The 22,951-nt window shown below is 51.4% G+C and overlaps 1 protein-coding gene across 1 annotated transcript; it reads left to right on the top strand.

Moving 5' to 3' along the window:
- Nucleotides 1-3,685: 3,685 nt before the first annotated feature.
- Nucleotides 3,686-22,498, top strand: SLC2A7 (solute carrier family 2 member 7; the record flags this gene model as incomplete). The annotated part of the gene is given in 16 exon segments (XM_060012120.1): nt 3,686-3,775; nt 7,188-7,348; nt 9,669-9,708; nt 9,711-9,798; nt 10,601-10,753; nt 12,196-12,318; nt 12,797-12,883; nt 12,886-12,983; nt 13,624-13,681; nt 13,684-13,733; nt 16,018-16,098; nt 19,704-19,738; nt 19,740-19,768; nt 21,550-21,597; nt 21,600-21,673; nt 22,277-22,498. Coding segments are annotated over 16 exon segments (1,437 nt in total), but the record flags the coding sequence as incomplete, so codon positions are not given.
- Between the last annotated feature and the right edge of the window lie 453 nt (nt 22,499-22,951).

The raw sequence follows: 22,951 nt of genomic DNA, 5'->3' as shown, positions 1-22,951 counted from the left end.
AGAACTTTCAGGGACGTGATAGAAAAATCCTAGATGGCCTTGGACAGACGTGGTAGAAATAGAAATGTTAAGATTTCACTGCTCACTGGGGACCAGGCTGTGCAGTCAAGGTTAAAAGGCAGGGAGGTGCCCCCCAGGGGAGAGATGAGTGCATGACTCAAGGTTGCTGAGGACAGAGCACTCACACACCATGCTCAAGGGGTACAGCGTCTACCTACTGCAAAAGAGGAGAGAGAGCACGTGCCAGATCTAGCTCCCGGCCAAGCATCCGCCACCCCCCAGCCAGTGGATGCGCAGCCCTGGAGGCTGCACACGCCCCACTTTGTGCTGCGTGGGAGGACCCCACCTTCTCCCCGCCCCACCCCGTGAGGGCTGAAATACAGAAGCTGGGGGCCTGCCTTTGGCCACTGCTGAACGTGCTTTAAGCAGAACGCTCGAGCACACACTGAGCCTGAAACAGAAAGATACTCCCTCCCAGGGTGAAAAGCCCAGCACAGGCCGTGAGGGCTCTTCATGTCTTGGTAGGGAAGTGTCCCGGGTCCAGGACTTTCCCAAGAGTTAACACTCTGCTAGCAAGGCCTCAGAAGGGATGAGGGGCGCAGCAGACAAAACGTGTAGCACTTGGGAGAATACCTAAATTGTCATGAGCAGACCGTTAGGAGAAATAAGGCCCCCATGTTCTCTTATCCCAGTGGCCGTCATGTGCTGTCCATGTGCCGTCACGCTGCTGTCCACGTGCCGTCATGGCTGTCCACGTGCCAACACGTTTTTACCCAGGCACACGAGTGTACTTTGCTTTAGTCACCTAACATGACGCTCATAACATGTCTCCACGTCCCTAAGTAATTTTCATAATTATCCCTTGAAATGGCAGCCTGGCATTCCAGTTGATTTGTCATAATTTATCCAGTTATTCCCTACGTTTTTGTTTTGCTAATATAGATAATTCCTTTTTTTTTTTTTTACTTTACCTTTTTATTCTATATTGGAGTATAGCCGATTAACAATGTTGTGATAGTTTCAGGTGCATAGCAGAGGGACTCAGCCATACATGGACATGTATCCATTTCCCCCCAAACTCCCCTCCCATCCAGTCTGCCACGTATCATTGAGCAGAGTTCCCTGTGCTATACAGTAGGTCCTTGTTGGTTATCCATTTTATTTTACTTTTATTTTTATTATTGGAGTATAATTGCTTTACAATGCTGTGTTTGTTTCTGCCACACAGCGAAGTGAATCAGCCATATGCATACACACATCCCCTCCCTCTGGGACCTCCCTCCCCCCACCTCGTCCCATCCAACTAGGCCATCACAGAGCACCGAGCTAAGCTCCCTGTGCTCTATACTGCAGGTTCCCACTAGCTAACTGTTCTCCACATGGTAGTGGATTTATGTCAAACCTAATCTCGCAATTCATCCCACCCTGCCCTTCCCCCATGTCCACACGTCCGTTCTCTACATCTGCCTTTCTATTCCTGCCCTGCAAATAACTTCATCTGTACCATTTTTCTAGATTCCACATATATGTGTTAATATACGAAATTTGTTATTCTCTTTCTGACTTACTTCACTGTATATGAAAGACTCTAGGTCCATCCACATCTCTACAAATGACCAATTTCATTTTTTATGGCTGAGTAATAGTCCATTATATACACATACCACATCTTCTTTATCCATTCATCTGTCCCTGACTTCAGACTATACTACAAAGCTACAGTAATCAAGGCAGTATGGTACTGGCACAAAAATAGAAATATAGATCAGCGGTTATCCATTTTAAATATAATAGTGTGTACATGTCAATCCCAAACTCCCTAACTATCCCTTTCCCCCACCCTTCCCCCCTGGTAGCCATAAGTTCATTCTCTAAGTCTCTGAGTCTGTTTCTGTTTTGTAAATAAGTTCATCTGTATCATTTCTTTTTGGATTCCACATATAAGTGATATCACATGATATTTCTCTTTCTAATAGTGATAATTCTGAAATAAGCACTTTTTTGTTCAATATTTTATTGACTCATTTAATACTAATAAGTGTAAGTAGAAATAACTAAGTTGTATCTCTTTAAAAGCATTTAGTTTGCTCTTTCCCCCAAATGGACAATTAGTCCAAATTCGTAAGAGGAAGCACAGATGGAGAGATAACACAGGAGACGCATAACGGATCCCGGCAATCAGGCCCGACTTGGTTTCCAAGACACCTCATTTCTAGGGACCCAGGGCAGGTGGTGTTTTTCTTCTCCTTGGTGCAACCAGAGAGTTTCTGGTTTGAGACTTGATGGAGACAAAGACAAAATTCGCTGAGTGTGAATCTTTATCTTATCAACACGTCCAAGGAAAATATTCTCCTGGGGAAAGTCAGCAGGGTCCAGAGACCAAAAGGGTAATAAAGTCTCACAGGCCCCAGGCTGTCAACACAGAGCAGGACCCAGGTGTCACTTGGGAGGCAGAGCACACCTGTTTCTCAGCTGAACAAGGACGGAGAAAAAAAGGGGCAGGGACTCCTCCACCCACCCCACCCCAGGGAAGGGGTAAGTGCCAAGTCTAGGAAACTGTCACTGCCACTGTCCCTTTGCCACCAGGTGAGGGGACTGTGGAGGGAGGGGAAGACCCCTGAAATGCTTCTAGCAAGGAGAGGACAACACTGCCCCTGCCTTTCCTGGGGAGCCACCAGCCCTGGGAGAGCAGTGGGGGGGAAGCAGCTTCCCCAAACATCCCAGCTCAGACACAAGAGAGGAGGGGTTGAGTCCAGCTCTAGGGAAGTGTGGGAGACCCCTGTCCCCGTCCCGTTCCCCCAGCCTCTGAAGTTGCCCAAATCCTGCTTTTGTCTGCCTGGCTGGTTTGCTGGCTGCACAGGGCTGAGGGCTGTCGGCAGTCAGGCAGATAGTGGGAGTGGGGGTCAGAGGTACAGGTTACAGGCAAGCGGGGAGGCGGGGATGGTCTGGGGCCACGGCTCTGCACCAACTGGCTTCTTGGAGCCCTGGGTGGCACTGACTCAGGCAGCCACAGACCCTGCCCCAGTTCTGCTGGCCCCTCCTCAGACTTTGGCCCCGGGGGTCAGTTCCCGGGCACTACCTTGGGTGCTGCGGTAGCCATGGAAACGTGATTGCCTTGGTTTTCCCCAGGGCCTGTCCAGGAGTGAAAGGTAAGCCATGCCTGTTTGCTGCTTCCTCTGTCTGAAAGCTCCTCCCGCAGCAGCTCACAGGCCCACCTCATCCTTTCAGGTTGCAGCTTAAAGTCACCTGCTCAGAGAGCCCCCTTCTCTGTCCCCCATTGGCTTCTACCCCGTTACCTGTTTTATTGTCCTCATAGCATTATCGTTATTTGGAGGTCTCGTACTTGTCTGTGTTTTTGTTTTGTTTTGTTGGCCTCCCCTCACTAGAATATAAGCTCCTCAAGGGCACAGTACGCTGGACCTTTTTCCTGAAGCTTCCCCTACTTCATCCAGGGCCAGGCCCAGAGGAGAGGCACAGCTGTATCTTTAAGGAGGGGGATTTGTTCAAGGAACAGGAAATGATGCCGTCCACTCCCCCCAACCTCCGGCACCTCCCCCACTCCCCTGGACATGGCCTGGGGTCCTCCACCCCCACTTCCAGCCCAGCCTCGGCCTCACTTCCGGAAGTTCCCAGGACTAACCTCCCAGTCCCTGATCGTAAACCTCCTCTCCCGCAGCACCTCTAATCCACGCTGGTGCTGGCCACGCCGAGCACAGCCTTTGGCCAGGCCTTCCAATACGGCTGCAACATCGCTGTGGTTAACACACCGCACAAGGTGGGTGGGCAAGAGGTGGGCAGGAGAAGGTGGCCATTTTGTTGTGTGGAGGCCGCCATCTTTCTTCCGGAAGCCACCGGCTTTCTTCCGGAAGCAGCTGCCTTCCTCTAGTAGTCCTGGGAGGCAGCCTCTGCAGACCAGGGAATGACTGGAGTTGTGGGCTATTCCCCTCCCCCCCCACCCCCCCCCCCCCGCCCCACAGTGTCATCCTTTCCAGGCACATTGGGAAGCGGGTGAGAGGAGATGGGCTTGGATTCCCTGCCCAGTCGCTTTGGGCCTTAGTCTCACTGCCTTTCCCCTGGGAAGACCACTTGCAGATGACAAAGAGGATGGAGTCAAGGACTAAACCCTTAGGGGTTAGGATTGGGGTGAGGGGAAGCAAAGGAAAAAGAGTCTCCCAAAGGCCTAGTAAAGCATGTGAGTCAGGAGGGAGGGACAGGCCCTGATGACGAGTAAAGATGAAGCCTGAGGGTTGACCACTGGCTTTGACCTCATGGAGGGCATGCGTGACCTTGACAAGAGCAGCTGAGTTGAGACAAAAGCTTGACTGCAGTGGGTTCGGGGAGAATGGGCAGAGTGGAGGAGAGACAGCTTTTTAAGGAGTTTTGCTGTACAGGGGAACAAAAATGAAGCTTAGTGAAGGGAGAAGGGGGGTTGTGTTAGGGTTTTATAGGGCAAGAGTCATGTTTGTATTGGGATGAGAAGGATGCAATAAAGAAAGGTGTATTGGGAATTCTCTGGTGGTCCAGTGGTTAGGACTTGGTGCTTTCACTGTGAAGGGCCCAGGTCAGGGACTGAACCTGGGTCCACAAGCTTCAATCCCACAAGCCATGCCGCGTGGCCAAAAAAATAAAGGAACCAGTGATGCAGGACAGACAGGGAATAGTTACAGGAAGAAGGTCCCTGAAAGGGCAAGGACAGGACCCAGTGTCTGTTCCCATGCATTTGGGTGTATGAGTCCTGCTCTACTTTTAAAAATCACTGTCATTGGGCTTCCCTGGTGGCGCAGTGGTTGAGAGTCCGCCTGCCGATGCAGGGGACACGGGTTCGTGCCCCGGTCTGGGAAGATCCCACATGCCGCGGAGCGGCTGTGCCCGTGAGCCATGGCCGCTGAGCCTGCGCGTCCGGAGCCTGTGCTCAGCAACGGGAGTGGCCACAACAGTGAGAGGCCCGAGTACCGCAAAAAAAAAAAAAAAAAAAAAAAAATCACTCATTACTTTATAGCTACACTTAATTCTGCTTTATAGGAGGTACTGCAGTCGTTGCTCATGGCTTATATTAATATACTTATCATTATCACCATTGAAGGAACATTTTTTTCTCAGTCAAGCAATGTACCATCACTATATCACAGTGAAGCTCTTAAATTCTCTATTGGATATATATTATTTCTATAACTAAGGAGGAAACTAAGACTTACAGAGGTAGAACTTGCCCAAAGTCATACAATTAGCAACAATATTTCTTTTTTGTTTTTTTAGCATCTTTATTGGAGTAAAATTGCTTTACAATGGTGTGTTAGTTTCTGCTGTATAACAAAGTGAATCAGCTATACATATACGTATATCCCCATATCTCCTCCCTCTTGCGTCTCCCTCCCACCCTCCCTATCCCACCCCTCTAGGTGGACACAAAGCACCGAGCTGATCTCCCTGTGCTATGCGGCTGCTTCCCACTAGCTATCTGTTTTACACTTGGTAGTGTATATATGTCAGTGCCACTCTCTCACTTTGTCCCAGCTTACCCTTCCCCCTCCCCGTGTCCTCAAGTCCATTCTCTACATCTGCGTCTTTATTCCTGTCCTGCCCCAAGGTTCTTCAGAACTTTTTTTTTTTTTTAGATTCCATATATATGTGTTAGCATACGGTATTTGTTTTTCTCTTTCTGACTTCCTTCACTCTGTATGACAGACTCTAGGTCCATCCACCTCACTACAAATAACTCAATATTGTTTTGTTTTGTTTTTATAGCTGAGTAATATTCCAGTGTATATATGTGTCACATCTTCTGTATCCATTCATCTGTCGATGGACATTTAGGTTGATTCCATGTCCTGGCTATTGTAAATAGAGCTGCAATGAACATTGTGGTACATGACTCTTTCTGAATTAGGGTTTTCTCAGGATATATGCCCAGTAGTGGGATTGCTGGGTCATATGGTTGTTCTGTTTTTAGTTTTTTTAAGGAACCTCCATACTGTTCTCCATAGTGGCTGTATCAATTTACATTCCCACCAACAGTGTAAGAGGGTTCCCTTTTCTCCACACCCTCTCCAGCATTTATTGTTTGTAGACTTTTTGATGCTGGCCATTATGACCGGTGTGAGGTGATACCTCATTGTAGTTTTGATTTGCATTTCTCTCATGATTAGTGATGTTGAGCATCCTTTCATGGGTTTCCTGGCAATCTGTATATTTTCTTTGGTGAAATGTCTATTTAGGTCTTCTGCCCATTTTTGGATTGGGTTGTTTGTTTTTTTGATATTGAGCTGCAAGAGGGGGTTGTATATTTTGGAGATTAATCCTTTGTCAGTTGCTTTGTTTGCAAATATTTTCTCCCACTCTGAGGGTTGTCTTTTCGTCTTGTTCATGGTTTCCTTTGTTGTGCAAAAGCTTTTAAGTTTCATTAGCTCCCACTTGTTTATTTTTGTTTTTATTTCCATTCCTCTAGGAGGTGGGTCAAAAAGGATCTTGCTGTGATTTATGTCATGGGGTGTTCTGCCTATGTTTTCCTCTAAAAGTTGTATAGTGTCTGACCTTACATTTAGGTCTTTAATCCATTTTGAGTTTATTTTTGTGTATGGTGTTAGGGAGTGTTCTAATTTCATTCTTTTATATGTAGCTGTCCAGTTTTCCCAGCACCACTTATTGAAGAGGCTGTCTTTTCTCCATTGTATATTCTTGCCTCCTTTATCAAAAATAAGGTGGCCATATGTGTGTGGGATTATCTCTGGGCTTTCTATCCTGTTCCACTGATCTGTGTTTCTGTTTTTGTGCCAGTACCATACTGTCTTGAAGTAACAATATTTCTTATGTTGCCTCTGGCACAGCAAGGTTCTGCAAAGTGAATTTTTTTGTTGTTGCCATGTCGCTCAGCATGTGGGTTCTTAGTTCCCCAACCAGGGATCAAACCTGCACCCCCTGGCGTAGAAACTTGGAGTCCTAACTGCTGGACCATCAGGGAATTCCCAACAGTGAATTTTTAACATTTTGAGCAGCCTGGTTCCTCATCTCACCCCATCATACTGTAGGCTTTTTTTTTTTTATCTCCAGGTAACAACAGAGAATCAATTGTGTCCTGAGCGTATTGATAGACACATCCTTCAGGACAATGACCAGGGGCAACTGAGAACATTACTTCTTGGTCTCTCATGAGTTACCTGATTGTCTATGGATGGGGCAATGTCTTCCAGGTCTTGAAGTCCTTTTATAATGAAACCTACTTTGAGCGACACGGAGCCTTCATGGACGAGAAAGTCATGCTGCTGCTGTGGTCCTGCACCATGTCCATGTCTCCTCTGGGCGTCTTGGTGGGGTCCCTGCTTATTGGCCTGCTGGTTGACAAATGAGGCAGGTAAAGAAGAAGGGTGCTGTTGTCACTCAAAATTCATATTAGTAAAGCATGTTGTCTCTTGGCACTTGTGCACGTGGTGGGGAGTTGTGCGACCTTGAAAAGCAGGAGGCCTGAAGTCCAGCCCCCACTTTGCCATAGACATCCTGACCCTAAAGCAAGTCCTTGAATTCCTTGGGATTTCTTCCCCTTGTCAGCTGCATGGGAACAGCAACCCCTCTGTTGTCCACCCCGTGGAGATGGATCAGCCTTTGAGAGCAAAGTCTTGACCATACTCAGCACTTCTAGCAGGTGTTCAATAAATGCTTGTTGACTGGGTTTAATTCGAGGTCAGGTGACCCATGGCTCCAAGTTGTAACAGCTGCAGCCTCTCCCCGTGCAGCCTCATCCGTGTTGTTCTGAGCTTTGGGGTTCAGACCGAGTCAGTCCATGTGCCCCTGACTTGTGTCTTGTTTGAGAATGAAGAATAGTTCTTGTACTTTGCTTGGTTTGCACAGACTCACTCATCTTTACACGTAAGCCCAGTTGCTGCCAAGACGTGGTTCTGCAGATAAGGAGGGATGCCCAGATCAAGGTTCCCGGGAAGGAAGGGAGTGAGCCAAGTCCTCAGGGCGAGGCCGCACGGAATCCCGTATGGCCAGATCTCACTCTTGGGAATTCGCAGTTACACTTGGACTTGATGTGCCATGGCCGGCAGTTTGTAGGGAGGAGTGGGGAGTCCTCTAAAGAAAACTAGCTCTTAAAGAACCATACCAGTTCAGTATTCATGCATAAAGGAAAATCCTGGGGAACTCCCTGGTGGTCCAGTGGTTAGGACCCCGAGCTCTCATTGCCGAGAGCCGGGGTTCAATCCCTCGTCAGGGAACTAAGATCCCACAAATGGCAAGGCCCAGCCAAACAAACAAACAAAAACAAACAAAAAAACAAAGAAAATATTGGCAATTGAAAATTAATTATGTATTAAAGCAGGACTCATAGGACCTCTTCTCATAGATACTTGGTTAACAATTAATTTGCCATTCGTTGTATACTTGAATGAAGGAAACATTCACTATTTTGCAATTATGCCATAATCCAGGCTTTTTTGTGATTCACACTGTGCTGTTCTCAGCTACACCAAGAGTGCCTGGACTGTTCTAGAAGCTTGGCCTTCACTTCCTTGTCTGAACCCAGAGTTACAGAACCTGGGACCTCAGAGATGGCTTCATCATTGCCCTCATTTTGCAGATGAGGACCCTGAGACCAGCTGGTGCGGTGGAGCTGGCCTTGCCCTAGTGGGGTCAGGACCAGCCCTGAGCTAAGCTAAGGCTTCCTGGTCACCAGGAAGGGGTTCGTGTGGGCTGTTTGTTCTCTCCTGACCTGCAGCCTCTGGGCTGGCTGATCCTCTGCTCTGAGTTTGGGCTTGGATGGCAGTTCTCTCAGAGGTATGGCCACCCCAGGAAGAGAAAAGTGGCCTGAGAAAACCAGTCTGTGTATCTGATGAGTCCTCAGTGTTGCCTAGAAGGGGACTTTTGTAGAACTCTTACGACTGTCCCCCCAGGAGGGGTGTCTGGGTTTCTGTTTAGAGATCCCCCTCCTCCACTCCCGGCCTCAGAGATGATGCACCTGTGTCACTCAGGGCCCTGATGGTCCTCGAACGTGGGCAGCGTGTGGAGAGATCACCAAGGGTGGTGCAGCCAGCAGCCACCCTATAGCTGGGCCACCATCTTCCTTCCTGATCCACTGCTGTTTTCTCCTTTGGCAAAATCCAAGCCACATGTGGGGATGAGGGGGGCAAGGGAGCCACGATGCCAGTCAGCATGGGGCACAGAACACAGTCTGGAATGTAGCTATGGATCCTGGGAGACAGGCAGGGGCATCCAGCGTGTTCTATTCTTCAGACACTCCGTAGACTCATGGTTTTTCAGCCTTGGGAGGAATCTTAGCGATCATCTAATCCAGCTCTGTCTCCCACCTGTTGTGGGGTTCCCCTGTTCACCATTCTTGACAGTCTTCATCCGGCCTACTCTCTGCTTGAATACCACCAGTGACAGGAAGCTCCCTCCTTGCAGAGGCAGGCCCATTCCTTCCTCCTTCCTCACTGTCTTCAGTCAGCTCCAATGGTTAGCATGCTCGCGCTCCTCCCGCCACCCCTGCTGACCCCAAACCTCCCTTCCTGGGGCCTCTGCCCACTGGTCCTTGCTTTCCGCGCTTCCCAGCCATCAGCCTTTCTCAGGCACGTTCCGGCACTCCTGTAACGGCTGCCCTGGAGAATAGGAGTTGGTGTCAGGAGAGCTTCTGCTGCCTCAGCCCCCATGCCCTCTGGGCTCTGCTGTCCTTGCAGAAAGGGAACACCGCTGATCAACAAAGACTTCGCCATCCCTGCCACCCCGCCATCCCGAAGGGAGTCAGCAAAGTGACCAAACCTTCCGAGCTGATCATCTTTTCTCGAGTGGCACTGGGATTCTGTGCAGGTACCTACAGTGACGGCTGAAGCCCCAAGCCCACGCTCAGGGTCAGCTGTGGGGAGAAGGGTCTGAGTCAGACACACTGGCCAAGGCGGGAAGCAGGGGCAGCAGGGTCTTCCTGGTTCTGAATGGCTCTTTTCCCTTTGGGGGCATCCTCTTGTCTCCATCCCCAGACTCTCGAAAACCTCATGTTCTCTCTCCCCTTCCCCTTATTTAACAAACTCTATCGGGGAAGATCTTTAAAAACACACTTTTACCTTGAAGTACAAACTGATAAGGCTTTACAAGGTATCTTCCAAGGAAGGTGTCTAGTTCACGCGGAGGGTGAGAAGCTTCAAGCAAAAGAGCACAGAATTTGGGGACTGTCAGCAGGGGACCGAGGTTTCTTAACTAGGGTGGTTTCTTCTATAAAAAAAACAAAAGTGATACAAGTAACCTGTGCTTCAGAAAAATCAGAAAATAATCCCAAGCAAAAGACCTATCTTTCAGTCCCACATCCCAAGAACACAGTCTCGCCTGTAACAAGTGGCCCCAGCTCCGCAGCTAGGAAGGAGAGGACATCCTGCCGTGTCCCCTGGGAGTCTGAGGATTCTGGAAAGGTTTCCTTCTTAGTGCGAACTAAGTCCACGTGGCCAATTTCCATCTCCGTGGAGGGGAGGTGGGGGGCGTACAGGCTGCCTGTCAGTGGTGCTGATGCCACAGAGAAACTCAGGGACTATGAGATTAATTAAATCTCAGGTTTCCGGGGCCCCAGGAGACTGGGACTGTTTCTTTTCTTCTCCCCTGGTTTTTGTTTTGCTAGATCCAGGCACCTCCTACAGTGCCCTTCCCGTGTAGCTGGGAGAGTTAGCTCCCAAGAACCTGAGAGGTGCTCTGGGAACAATGACGGAGGTGTTTGTCATCGTGGGAATCTTCCTGGCACAGATCTTCGGCCTGCAAGCCATCCTGGGCAACCCTACGGGTACCTGTGGCTCACCAAGGTCCGGGGGTGGTGGTGAGAGGGAGCATGGGAGCTATGGGGGGGCCGAGGGGGCGGGGTCTGGACACATGGGCTCGGCTGTGCCCGTGTGTCTGGCGGATCAAGTGAGGTGAGGCCAAGAGGTGCCCTTTGGGTTGGGCAATGTGTGGCTTGTTTGGAGACGGGTGACCTTGACGAGAGCAGTTTGGGTGAGCGATGGGGACAAATTGTGCATGGGGCTGGGAGGAGATCGGAGACAAGGGGCACACACGACTCTTGGGAGTTTTGCTGTAAAGGAAGGAGAGAAGTTGGGGGGTAGCTGTTTCGCTTTGTTTTTTGTTTCGCTTTGTTTTTTCAGCTGGGACGCTGTGCGAGTGGTCCTGCAGCGAGGGCAATGATGCAGGAGGGCCAGGCCATTGCCTGAGAGGGAGGGTTGGGGAAGCAGGAGGGAAGCTTTAGGACAGAGGAGAAAGGGGGAAATGGCCCTCTGGGGGAGTGGGCGAGAGAATGGCCTCGAGAGTGTGGCTGGAATGCAGGCCAGCATTAAAGGCCCACAAGAACACAGTGGGGTTTCTTTCTTTACTTTTTTTTCCTCGTAAACATTTTCAAGTTACCTAAATTCCACAGGAATTCCTTAATGGGTGGACTTATGACTTTGTATTCCCCAGAGTACCTTGAAGAGACTCAGGACCCAGTCGTGCTCAGTGAAAGGTCATTAGTTTTAACGATTCCCAAACTACCCCAGTGCAGCTGAAGGGGAAGCCAGGCTGGGCCCGTTGCTGCCAACAGCTGCCTTGTAGTGATGCCTAGTGTGCGATGCCTGTCACCCCTCACCACTCTTCAGGGGGCACTTTATCACCATCATCATCATCATCATCTTTATTTTACTGATGAGAAAACTGAGGCCTAGAGAAATAAAATGCCTCTTCCAGTTCCCATCATAGCTAGTAAGGCTTAGATGAGTCTCAGTGCTGCCTCCTTAACCCAGACCTTCCAGAAGGAGCTCACACAGCCACGGTGCTGGTTCCAGCACGCTCCTCGACCCCAGCCTCCAGCACGGCAGAGATTATGCCATTTCCAGCCATAAAGTTAGGAAGCAAGACATGGGTTCACCTTTTCCAAGGCTCACACTTTTAAATCATATGCTGTTCCAAGAAAAGCAATACTCTTCCTGCAGAATGAGTTAACAGCAGATCTTTTGAAAATTGTAATTATTTTCTCCATTTTAAAATGTGGAACCCTGCTGTGGGTGGGTTCTGGGCAGCCACATCTTGGCAAGGACTAGGTCCCTGCTGTCCTTGGCTCTCACGGAGGGGTGGAACAATGTGGGTGAGTGAGTTGGTAAGAGGAGAGTCAGGACAGAGTCGGGACATGCGGAAGGTCAGCTGAAGGGCAGGGATTCCCCAGTGTTGGGTGTTCTTGTTCTCAGTGTTGGGTCCTTCCAGGCTGGCCGGTGCTCTTGGCACTCACGGGGGTCCCCGCACTGTTTTGGCTCCCCTCTCTGCCATTCTTCCCCGAGAGCCCCAGGTCCACCCTGATTCAGAAAAGAGATGAAGAAGTTCGACAAGGTACTGGAGATACAGGCTGCTCTGTCAAGACCCTCCCACCACGTTCACTTCCCAGCCGCCTCCCCGTGCCGCCAAACATCCCTCCCTAGTGCCCGAAGCAGAGAACGGGCAGGGGGCAGGGTGGGGAAATGCACTCCACAACGCAGGCACCAGTGGGACGGGACAGAGGTGCCCTTGGCACTGGGGAGTCCAGGGCAACTCTGAGGTGTGGTCCAGCGGAGAACATGGTGAGAGCCGGCATCATGGCTGGTGGGCCTTGACTTCTGCAAGCTTGCCCAGGTGGAGGTGTGGTTGTGACTGGGGACACGGTCACGGTGTTGGGGACCTAGCTGGGGTCCAATGAGCATCCTGCCCTGGGAAAACGGGGAGCCTGTGGCCAGGGCTGGGCCGAGCTCCTGGGAAGCTGTGCCCCTGTGTTTCCCTAAGCCTTGGGTCAGCTGCTGTCAGCGACAGGAGGGGACCGCTCTGCTCCCCACAGCTCTGCGGAAGCTGAGAGGCTGGGCAGATGTGGAGGACGAGGTGGAAGAAACGCGCATGGAGGACCAGGCCGAGAGGGCCGAGGGCCACTGTCTGTGCTCAGCCTCTTCACGTGTCCGCCTGTCCACTGGCAGCTGGTCTCCATCGTCTTGCCCATGGCCGGCCAGCAGCTCTGCAGGGTCAACACGGTATGCGCAGTTCTTTTGCTATAATTGTATCTATTGATGGTGTAGGCGAAGGGTGAAGATCTGCAAAAACAGGGCTGGGAGGCTGCTTCCAGAAACGTCGGAGACTGGATGCGTAACCCATACGGTGCTTAAGGAAAGTGTCAGGAAGTGATGGCATCAGGCCCTCGGGGACTCACGGCTGCTCAGCGGGAGACGTCGAGTGGTACACAGCTCAGGCAGGAGCCAGGGCACGTGGTGGCTTTCGGAAGTGCTGCATTGCCCACATCCTTGGGGCTGGGCCAGGAGAGAAGCTTGAGCCTGGGGCTGCCTAGGCCTGGAGTGAGAGGCGAGGGGTCATTCTGTGGGGCCTGAGATCATAGACTAACAAAGCGACAGAGGGAAAATTCTCGGGGTCCCATTTTACAGATGCAGAACTCAAGGCCCCGAGAGGGGAAGAGCTATAACCCGGGCTCCGGCAGAGCCAGCCTCCATCCCAGGTCTCAAGTCTTCAGGTCACGGCTCTTTTCTCCCACCTACTGCCTCCTTCCTGTCCAAGGGGTCCCCTAGGCTTTCAGGACTGTGTGTCCTGACTGAGTCAGGAAAGTTGTCAGCGGCTTGGGCCTTCAGGTCTCTCCTCACAGCCCTTGTGCTTTTGTTTTAGGTCAGCTACTACGCGGACGTGATCTACGCCTCCCTCGGCTGGCATGGAGGGGTTCATTCCCCATAACAGTGGGTGCCAGCGTGGTGAACACAGGGATGAGCTTCATCTTGGTGAGCCACCCACAAGCGTCCCTCCCATTGGGCATCTCTGAGTCGGTGCCCCGCAGACAGAGAAGAGCCCCCCAGGGTCCACTGCTGGTGGCACTGCTCCTGGGGTGACTGGAATGACACAGACTTTCGGACGTGCCCACACTTACCACCGTGTGACCTTAACCAGGCCACTTAAACACCTTAAAATTCAAGTTTCTTCCTTTGTACAATGGTTACGGTGATTGAAATACCCAGTATACTGATGCACGTGTTGTTACTGTTGGCATAAAACTATTATTTCAGAGTTTTATATTTAAAATCTGAACCACTTATGCCTGTGTTAAAAAAGTGAATAGACAGGGGCTTCCCTGGTGGCGCAGTGGTTGAGAGTCCGCCTGCCGATGCAGGGGACACGGGTTTGTGCCTCGGTCCGGGAAGATCCCACGCGGAGCGGCTGGGCCTGTGAGCCATGGCCGCTGAGCCTGCGCGTCCGGAGCCTGTGCTCCGCAATGGGAGAGGCCACAACAGTGAGAGGCCCGTGTACCAAAAAAAAAAAAAAAAAAAAAATGTGAATAGACATTTACAAGGTCAAGTGACCATGATGGTCCTTTCTCTAGAACTTTTCCGAGTTATCTCACTATTATTTTAGTTCCTGTTTCTTGAGTTACCTTGGAGTTTAAAAGTGTTTTAAAAAATTATTTATTACTTATCTGTATTTTCCCCAGAGCCAGTTTAAGCCCCAATCAAACTTCAGAGGATTCAGCATGGTGGGGAGGGCCGAGTGAAGGAAAAGAGCCGGAAATGGGAGGAGCTGGGAGGCCCCCAGGCCCAATTCTCCACCCTCCCGGGAGTCTGTGCACCCCTTCCTCCAGCGGATTCCCGTAGCCCCTCGCCTTCCTCTAGGGCAGGGTCCACCCTCTGTCCTCAGAGCCCTCCTCCTCTAGGGTACATCGTCATAACTAGGACCCTCTTCCCCATCATCCTACCTGGAGAAAGCCAAGCCAGAAAGACAGGGGCGCCTCCCTCTCTCTCCCTGAGGAGCGGTGTCTGGGTACTAAGCACAGAAGGAGACGTTGGGCTTATCTCTACCTTGTTTATACAATCCTGGGATTGCCGTTTTGCTCCTGTTGGGCCCTCACTGAATGGCAGTGATAATCCCCGTCTGTAGGGTTGTTGGAAGGTCGGAGGGGACGTGTAAAGTGACCGTACAGGGCCTGGCGTGGGGTGACAGTGATGCCTTGCTGGTAGCACTGCTGTGGGTGCTACAGGTGAGGATGGAGTAGAATGAAAAGGGCATTAGAACAAGAAGGAAGGCAGGCATGCTGGTCGGACGAAGCATTGTCCAAGCTTGGAATATTCGAGAAGGTACCGGCTGATCAGGAGGTGTGTGTCCTGGCAGTGGAAAAGAAAGTACCTGGGGGTGAGAGGGACCCTCATGAAGTGAGGCCAGATTCTGGGTGGCCTCGACGTGAATTGAAGCAGCAGGTAATGGGAGGGGGTTATGTGAAAATGTAGGTATTATTATTATCTCGGGGGTGTGAGATGATTGCCCCTGAAAAGGCAGCGTTGCTCACGGTTCCCAAGGGAGAGAGGTGCACACAAGGCCACATGGAGAAGCATCTGGCGGGGGGGGCGGACAGCAGTACGTGGGCAAGAGCCTTTCTTATGGTTTCCGTGGGAAGGAACAGGCAAGGCAGGGTAAGCAGGTTTAGGACTGCCTAGTTTGAAAGATTTCAGGCGGTTCCCGGGCACCAATGCCGGGCTGTTCCTGGTTGTCTGGTACCTGCCCTGGGCGATAAGGCAGAGGGACGCTGGCTGGGGGCGGCGGGGGCAGGTGAGAGCCTGATGGAGCAGGGGGTGGGGTGGGGTGGGGGCGGCTCCGGGCGGGTTCCATGTGAAAGGCGCACGCACAGCTGAGCGGTCTGCTATCTCTAGAAACCGGCTAACGGTGTGTGGGGGGCAGTCCCTCCAGCGTCAGGAAGGCCCCCAGATGTCAAAGCATCAGACGCAGAAACTAGAAAACATAGTTATTACAGTGCGGGGGGCTGGCGGGGGAGAGGTGGTCAAGGAGCCTAGACCCGGGGTCTGTAGATGCCTGAGACAGGGAGGAGTAGTGGTGCAGAGTCTGCGGCACGAACGTCAAGTTCCCGTCGGGATAAGGGCCTAAGTTCCACGGAGCAGGCAGCAGGGGCGAGCGGGCACTTAAGGAGGGGCTGAGGAGATAGTGGTGGCCCAGGCCCAAGAATTCCGGGCGCCCCCCGCCTGGTGCCGTCGAGTCTCCTCATCGCCCGTCCTTCCCCTCCAGGCAGGCGCTGTCGAGCGGCTGGGTAGGCGGCGCCTCCTGCTGGTCGGCTACGGCATCCGCGTCTCGGCCCTGAGCTTCCAGGTCGGACCTCGCTCTTCTGCCCGGAAGGGACGGGGCGGGGGCACGCAGAGGGGTGGGACGGGGGCCGGAGCACGCAGGGAAGGATGAACAGGGGGGGTGGGAGGTCCCTGTAACAGAACCCACACCGCTAGGGCCAGTGATCTCAAACTCTGCGTGTCAAACTCCACGCCCCCTTCGTGTGCAATGTAACGCCCCGTCCTGAAGTAGAGTTCGTGGGTGACTTCAATTACCTACCCATGTACATGCAAATAAATAATTAAATCGAATGTCCTAACCATGAAGTAAAGGAGAAACAAGAAGTTCCATAAAACATATATTTCAATATGCAAATGTTTAAGCGCACTGCACTAGAAGATGTCCACCAATAATGATCTAAAGTAGAATAAAGAGACGGAAGATCGGACGTCGTTCCATTCAACAAGCAGAAGAAACTGAGGACGGAGGTCGGCGTGGACGGCAGACTCTACACTAGCGTGAGGATAAGTGATGACCAGGGACCAAACGCATTCGTATGCGGGAAGACGAAGAGAAAGATACCTTAACTGCAGTAGGAACACCACTCACAGGCCAACCGGAAGGTTAGGATGGGGGACATGAAGGAAGGTGAGGTGCTGGCAGGTGAGCTTGGTCTGATTGATGTGTGCCGCGAGTACAAAATGGGGTAGAGCTCTCATCTTGAAATCCTAACACGTGTCAACAAGCATGTCGGTCTCTACCATTAAAAATATCTTGGAGCCCAGATCAGAAAGAAGTAGGAAAAGAAGCAATGAGAGGCTATGGAGTAACTGGGAACAGTGTCAGAGCGAGATTAAAACACAAAAGGCCGCCCAACAAGAAATACGTCACTCTAATCTGTCATTTTCTTAGCATATTTTTGTTATACGTGTTATACAAAAATGTTGAAAATACATAGGATGGCCATAGTATGAAATATTCTGAAAGCAGACAGCATTTTGTATATCCTCAGCTGTTTCTGCCCTGTTGTTGCTTTTGCAGTAACTGTGCCTTTACAATTAAAACTATACGCAGGGGCTTCCCTGGTGGCGCAGTGGTTGAGAGTCCGCCTGCCGGTGCAGGGGACATGGGTTTGTGCCCCGGTCCGGGAGGATCCCACATGCCGCGGAGCGGCTGGGCCCGTGAGCCGTGGCCGCTGAGCCTGCGCGTCCGGAGCCTGTGCTCCGCAACGGGAGAGGCCGCAACAATGAGAGGCCCGCGTACCGCCAAAGAAAAAAAAAAAAAAAAAAGCATTTAATACACCTAACCTACTAAACATCATCACTTAGCCCAGCCTACCTTTAATGTGGTTAGAAAACGTGCATTCGTCTACAGTTGGGCAAAATCATTTAACACAAAGCCTATTTTATAATGAAGTGTTGAATGTCTCATGTAAGTTATTGAATACTGTACCGAAAGTGAAAAACAGCGTGATTGTCACTGACCTTCATGATCATGTGGCTGACAGGGAGCTGCCTGGCATCACAAGAGAGGATCGTACTGCCTATTGATAGCCCGGGGAAAAGATCAAAATTCAAAGTACAGTTTCTTACTTTTTTTTATAAATTTATTTGTTTTTGGCTGCGTTGGGTGTTTGTTGCTACACTCAGGTACGGGCTCTAGGCGTGCAGGCTCAGTAGTTGTGGCCATTCGTGGCATGTGGGATCTTCCTGAATCAGGGATCAAACCTGCATCCCCTACGTTAACAGGCAGATTCTTAACGACTGTGCCACCAGGAAACTCCCTGAAGTATAGTTTCTAGTGACTGTGTATCACTTTCCCACCATGGTAAAGTTGAAAATTTTGGACCTTCTTAAGTCAGGGGACCGTCTGTAGTTGAAAATGCAATCGTATGTGAGGATGAGAATGTGCGAAGAGATTATTCTTGTAATTCAGAGACAATGTCTTCATTCTTCGCCTTTTTTGCCAAGCTGTCCTCTCCATCATGACTTCCTTTTTAATTCCTGGGTGAGCACAAGGACCTTCAGGGGGACAAAGCTGGCTGTGTTCAGGGAACAGCAGGGCAGGGGAGCCTGTGGAGGAACAGGCGAGGTGAAGGGTGATGATGCAGCTATCGAGGAAAATGCTAGTTACAGGGACTTCCCTGGTGGTCCAGTGGTAAAGAATCTGCCTTCCAATTCAGGGGATGCAGGTTCGATCCCTGGTCAGGGAACTAAGATCCCACATGCTGTGGGGCTACTGAGCCCGCACACCTCGACTAGAGCCAGCGTGCCGCAAACTACAGAGCCCACACGCTCTGGAACCCGCGTGCCACAGATAGAGGGAAGTTCGTGCACCACAACGAATATCCCGTGTGCTACAACTAAGACCGGACGGAGTCAAAAATAAATAAATAGATAAATAATAAATAAATCTTTACCAAAAAAAAGGAAGTGATTTTTTTAAAAAAGCTAGTTACAGTCCTGTTTTGGTTTAATCAAAGTTTCCTTTTTAAAGACCTTATTTTCTCATTTGAAAATAATCTAAGTTCTTAGAACATTTAGGGACTTAGGTGAAAAGAAGTAAATAAAACTGGACATTATCTATAAAGATAGTTGCCAGTTGCCTTTTGGAGACCTTGGTGGCATCCCCGGCAACTTTTTTTCTCTCACTCTCTCCTTCCAACCCATTGGCAAGTCCTGTTGGCTCTGCCTGAAAACGTAACCGGCAGCTGCCCAGGTGGCACCAGACCCAGGATATCCTTTCCAGCTGCAGCCAACTCCTCTCTTGCTTCAAATACTGAAATGGACCCCACCCTGCCTGCCTGCGTGAATCAGAGATCGTCACGCCTCTGCTCAGCGGCCAGGCTGGCTCTTCATCCCCAAGTCATCCATTCTAGGAGGCTGCCCCTCCCCCAGCTCATCTCTCACCTTGCCCCTTGGAGACAACTTCATTGAAGGAGTCGTTCTTGGTTCACCTCCACCGCCAGCCCTGCACGAACCCCACCTTCTCAGCGTTTTTCATAACTGTAGTGAAATCGTTACCTGCATACTTAGTTTGGTTGAGGTCTGTTCACCCTGAGTATGTGTCATCTGTTGCCCTGGTAGTGGGGAGCAGAGATAGGGGTCTGCCAGCTCTCCTGGTCTGATGCCTTCTAGAAGGATTCTAGCAGAGAGTGCAGAATCCTGGTCCCAGCTCCATCTGCTGCTGATCATTTGACTTGGGCCATTGCTTGACCCCTGAGGGACCCAGTGTCCTCTTTGTCTGTGTTCAGGCTCTCTGTGCTCTGATTCCACATTTGTAGGATTGAAACAATATTATCCTCCCTCAGAGGGGTGTCAAGAAGATTCAGTGGGTTAGCATCTGTGAAGGGCAGAAAATAAATAAGTGGTCGGCATTCCTCCTGTTACGTTTCTCTCAATCAGGTACGGCTCCTGGAGGCCCCCGTTGACTAGAATGCTAGGTTCACTCCTGGTCTCATCTTCCCTCTCTTGCCCTCAGAGCCCTGGAGGCCCACGCAGGTGCTCAGAAATCCAGGTGTGGTTCCTTCCTGTGGCAGGAAGGTGAGGCCCGCATGTGGGCTTGTCCGCATGTGGGGCTCTTGGCCTCAGGCTCTTAGAGGTCCCAGGCCTGGGCCTCTCAGGCACAGACAGCCCTGCCTCTCCCCACAGAGCACGGTCACTGAGCTGTCTTACCTTGGCATCATCCTACATCCCAGGACATTCCATCGGGCCCAGTGAGCACCTGCATGCCCCACCTCCTTCCAGGGCCCAGCACATAGGAGGTGCCCGGTATTTGTTGAATGAATGGATGCCCTTGACTGGTATTTCTCATGATGTTCTCTCCACCTTTTCCCCTGTTCCTACACAAGCCCCACCCACACTGGAATTCTCAGTTCAGTTTACCTTTTTCTTGAAAGGCCATTCCAGCTCACATTCATTCATTCATTCATTCAACAAACATTTACTAAGTTCCAACCAGTGCCACGGCCAGGCTGGGGCCCCCCAATCTCCTGTGGCTCCCAGAGTTGCCCAGCTTCAGTTCCAGTGTCCAAGAACGGGATGAGCCTCTGCAAAGAGGGAGCTCTTGCCAGCCAGACCCCACTGAGGGCCCCTCAGTTTGCATGCTCACGTTAGCCTCCAAGCCCACAGCCCACCCGGGGCTCAGTTGTCTTTGGTCCCCTGGCCTACAGCTACAGTCCTGTGTTGCTTTATCCCCGTGTCCATGTGCTGGCAGCCTTGGGCCTTCACTTCCACCTTCCTTGGGGGCAGCCTCCAGACTCCAGGCTTCCCCTCCTCTGTGTGTCCTCCTGAGAATCTAACGCAGTTCCCACTGCTTGCGGAAAGACCCCTCTGACTCCTAAGACTAGAATATTCCCTGCAGAATCTTGGTTTTGAAAGAGCTGTCCATAAGCCAAAATAAAGGTATTGATCCACTGAACACACGCTGATGGAACACCTGCTGTGCCAGGCACTGGGGATGCAGCTGTGAATCAGACCGACACGGTCGTGTTGAAGGATATTTAAGTGGGATTTTCAACAGGAAGCCTTCCCGGCACACCTCCAATATGGAGGCAGGAAGGCCTGGTGGGAGCAGTGCTGGTGTTTGTGTCAGGAGACCTGGGTTCTGGGCCATTCCACCCCTTACTGCCTGTGCGTTTCCCAAAGCAAGCCACTGTGCTTCTCTGGGCCTCGGGCTCCTCCTGGAAGACCAGGAGTAATCAGCTGTGCCGGCAGATGTGGGATCAGATGGTGGACTGATTTGACATGTGAGCTACCTCCTAAAGGGCTGCTTGGCTGCCCGGCCCCAGGGGGCAGGAGGCAGGAGGCCAGGGAGGGCAGCGACGATAACTTCCCTCACTGCTACCCCTTTAGGGCACAAAGCCCTGAGGAAGGGGCCCCCTCCTCGCCAGTTGTAGGAGTTTCCCATTTGACTTCCCAAGGGCAGCTCATTCTGGGGCTCTGAATTCCTCTCCATCTTCAAGGGTCGGAAATTAACTGGGGGGAGAGAGAATCTTATTTTTGTAATAAAGAATATAGATAATATGTTAATATATAATGAATATATAAAGTCATAGATAGACCTACTGTATATAAACGGATATAAAGTATATCTGTTGTATTATAATTTCATGAGGGATGGTGATTAAGGGGGAAAAATGGCCTTAGACATTTTAGACAAGACTCCTGAATGAAAAAAGGCTGAGAAACTGCCCCAAGGCAAGGTGCCTGCCATTCCCCAGATCTACCACAGGGGGCAGCACGTCCCACGCTCAAGCGCTCATTCAGCTCTGCTCCCCCTCCCCTTGTCTGCGAATTTCAAAATGACACCACCACGGGGAAGAGCGGCCTTGGTGTGACCTTGAGGCCCTCAGAGGCTCAGCTCGAAGCTCAGCTATGGGCGCACCCAGGAGGAGAGATGTGAACTTCCTCCCTCGGCCATCCGGAACAGACTGTGCCCCTAAAGGGCCCTCCGCGCCCCTCTCCGCTCCCCTGGTCCTGCGCTCTCTGCCCCCAGGTCCCGTGCCCTCCGTGGTGAGGACCGAGATCTTCCTGCAGCCCTCGCGGCCGCCTTCGCAGTGGACGGGGCCGTGCTCGGGCTCACCAGCGTCATCGTGGGCTTCGTGTTCCCGTCCATCCAGGTGAGTGGGGACATGCGGTGGGGAGCACGGCGCGGGGGGGGGGGGGTGCGGCCCCTTGCCCCCAATTCCTGCTCCACCTGCCTCCCCCGCCCCACCCCAGGCAGAAGGGGCTCCGGGAAATAGGCAGGGGTGCCTCGTCTGCTAAGAACATCTGCGAATTCGACAAGGGGGGGCGACTCTCCAAGGTCCATAAAACACACAGGGCGCCACTTCAGCCAAACTGTAAGTACGCCAGTTTCCCACCACTGAAGGCAGGTCCCACACTCAGGCGGTGACGCGTTCATTATGCAGGGGCTCTGGTCGGCCAAGTGCAAAGCAAGCTAGAGCCAGGGTGAGGGAACGATTCCCCCACGTCCACCTCCTCCCTCTGTTTCTGAAGGTGTGCAGTCAAGTCTAGAGGACATTCTGTCCCTGTTGTTAAAAGGCCAAGTCCTTTCTGATGTGAGGGCAGGACCCAGTTGTCTAGCTCTTCCACTCCTCTGGGCGTAAAGCAGAACTGGCCACTGAGAAACTCCTGTGTGACTCACAGAGCCCTCACCCAGAGCTGTCCCCGGCATTCCTTTCTTCCTCCGTCCCCTCCTGTTTTCTTGTCTCTTGGCCTAGGAGGTCAGTGGTGCCTACAGCTTCATTATCTTTGCCGGAATCTGCCTCCTCACTGCTGTTTACATCTACGTGGTCATTCCTGAGACCAAGGGCCGAACATGTGTGGAGATAAAGCGGATTTTTGCCCAGAGAAACAGAGTGGAGTTTCTGGAGAAGAAAGAAGAAATCACAGATGCTGGGCCTCACATACCGTCTCTGCCTCCCAGGGAGACTTCCTTTTAGTGGCTCCACACATCCCCCAGGTGGCACATTTAAGGCTTCCTTCTCTGAGGAAGGGTCTCCCTGCCCCAGGCCTCGAGGGAGGGTGACTGCTGTGAGATTTCCGTGCCCCCAGGGGCAAATGGAAGACTTTGGTCTTCCAGTTGGGTCCCTGATTTAGTTAAGAAGCAGTTAGCTTCCAACGCTAACCCTGGGAGGAATGACCTAGGAGGACGGGCAGGTAACGTGAGTATTGATTGGCAAGAATAGATTCTCCAATTCTACATCAGCATCAAAACTCAAATGGTGGCTGCACACACTTTTTTAAAGTAAAAATTTTCAAGTTCAGCATTTGATATGGAGGCTGAATCCTGATCAAAGTGTCAGAGAATCGAAGAACTAGAAACCAAGGCTCTGGATCCCATCGCCTTCCTGGGGTGGCTTCCTCTCTCTCTGTAGCTGTAGGTTGCAGGGCTA

The sequence above is a fragment of the Delphinus delphis genome, chromosome 1 (assembly GCF_949987515.2).
Source record: "Delphinus delphis chromosome 1, mDelDel1.2, whole genome shotgun sequence".
Classification (NCBI taxonomy): Eukaryota; Metazoa; Chordata; class Mammalia; order Artiodactyla; family Delphinidae; genus Delphinus; species Delphinus delphis.
Note: the sequence above shows the minus strand (reverse complement) of the source record. Positions and strands in the feature narration are given on the sequence as shown.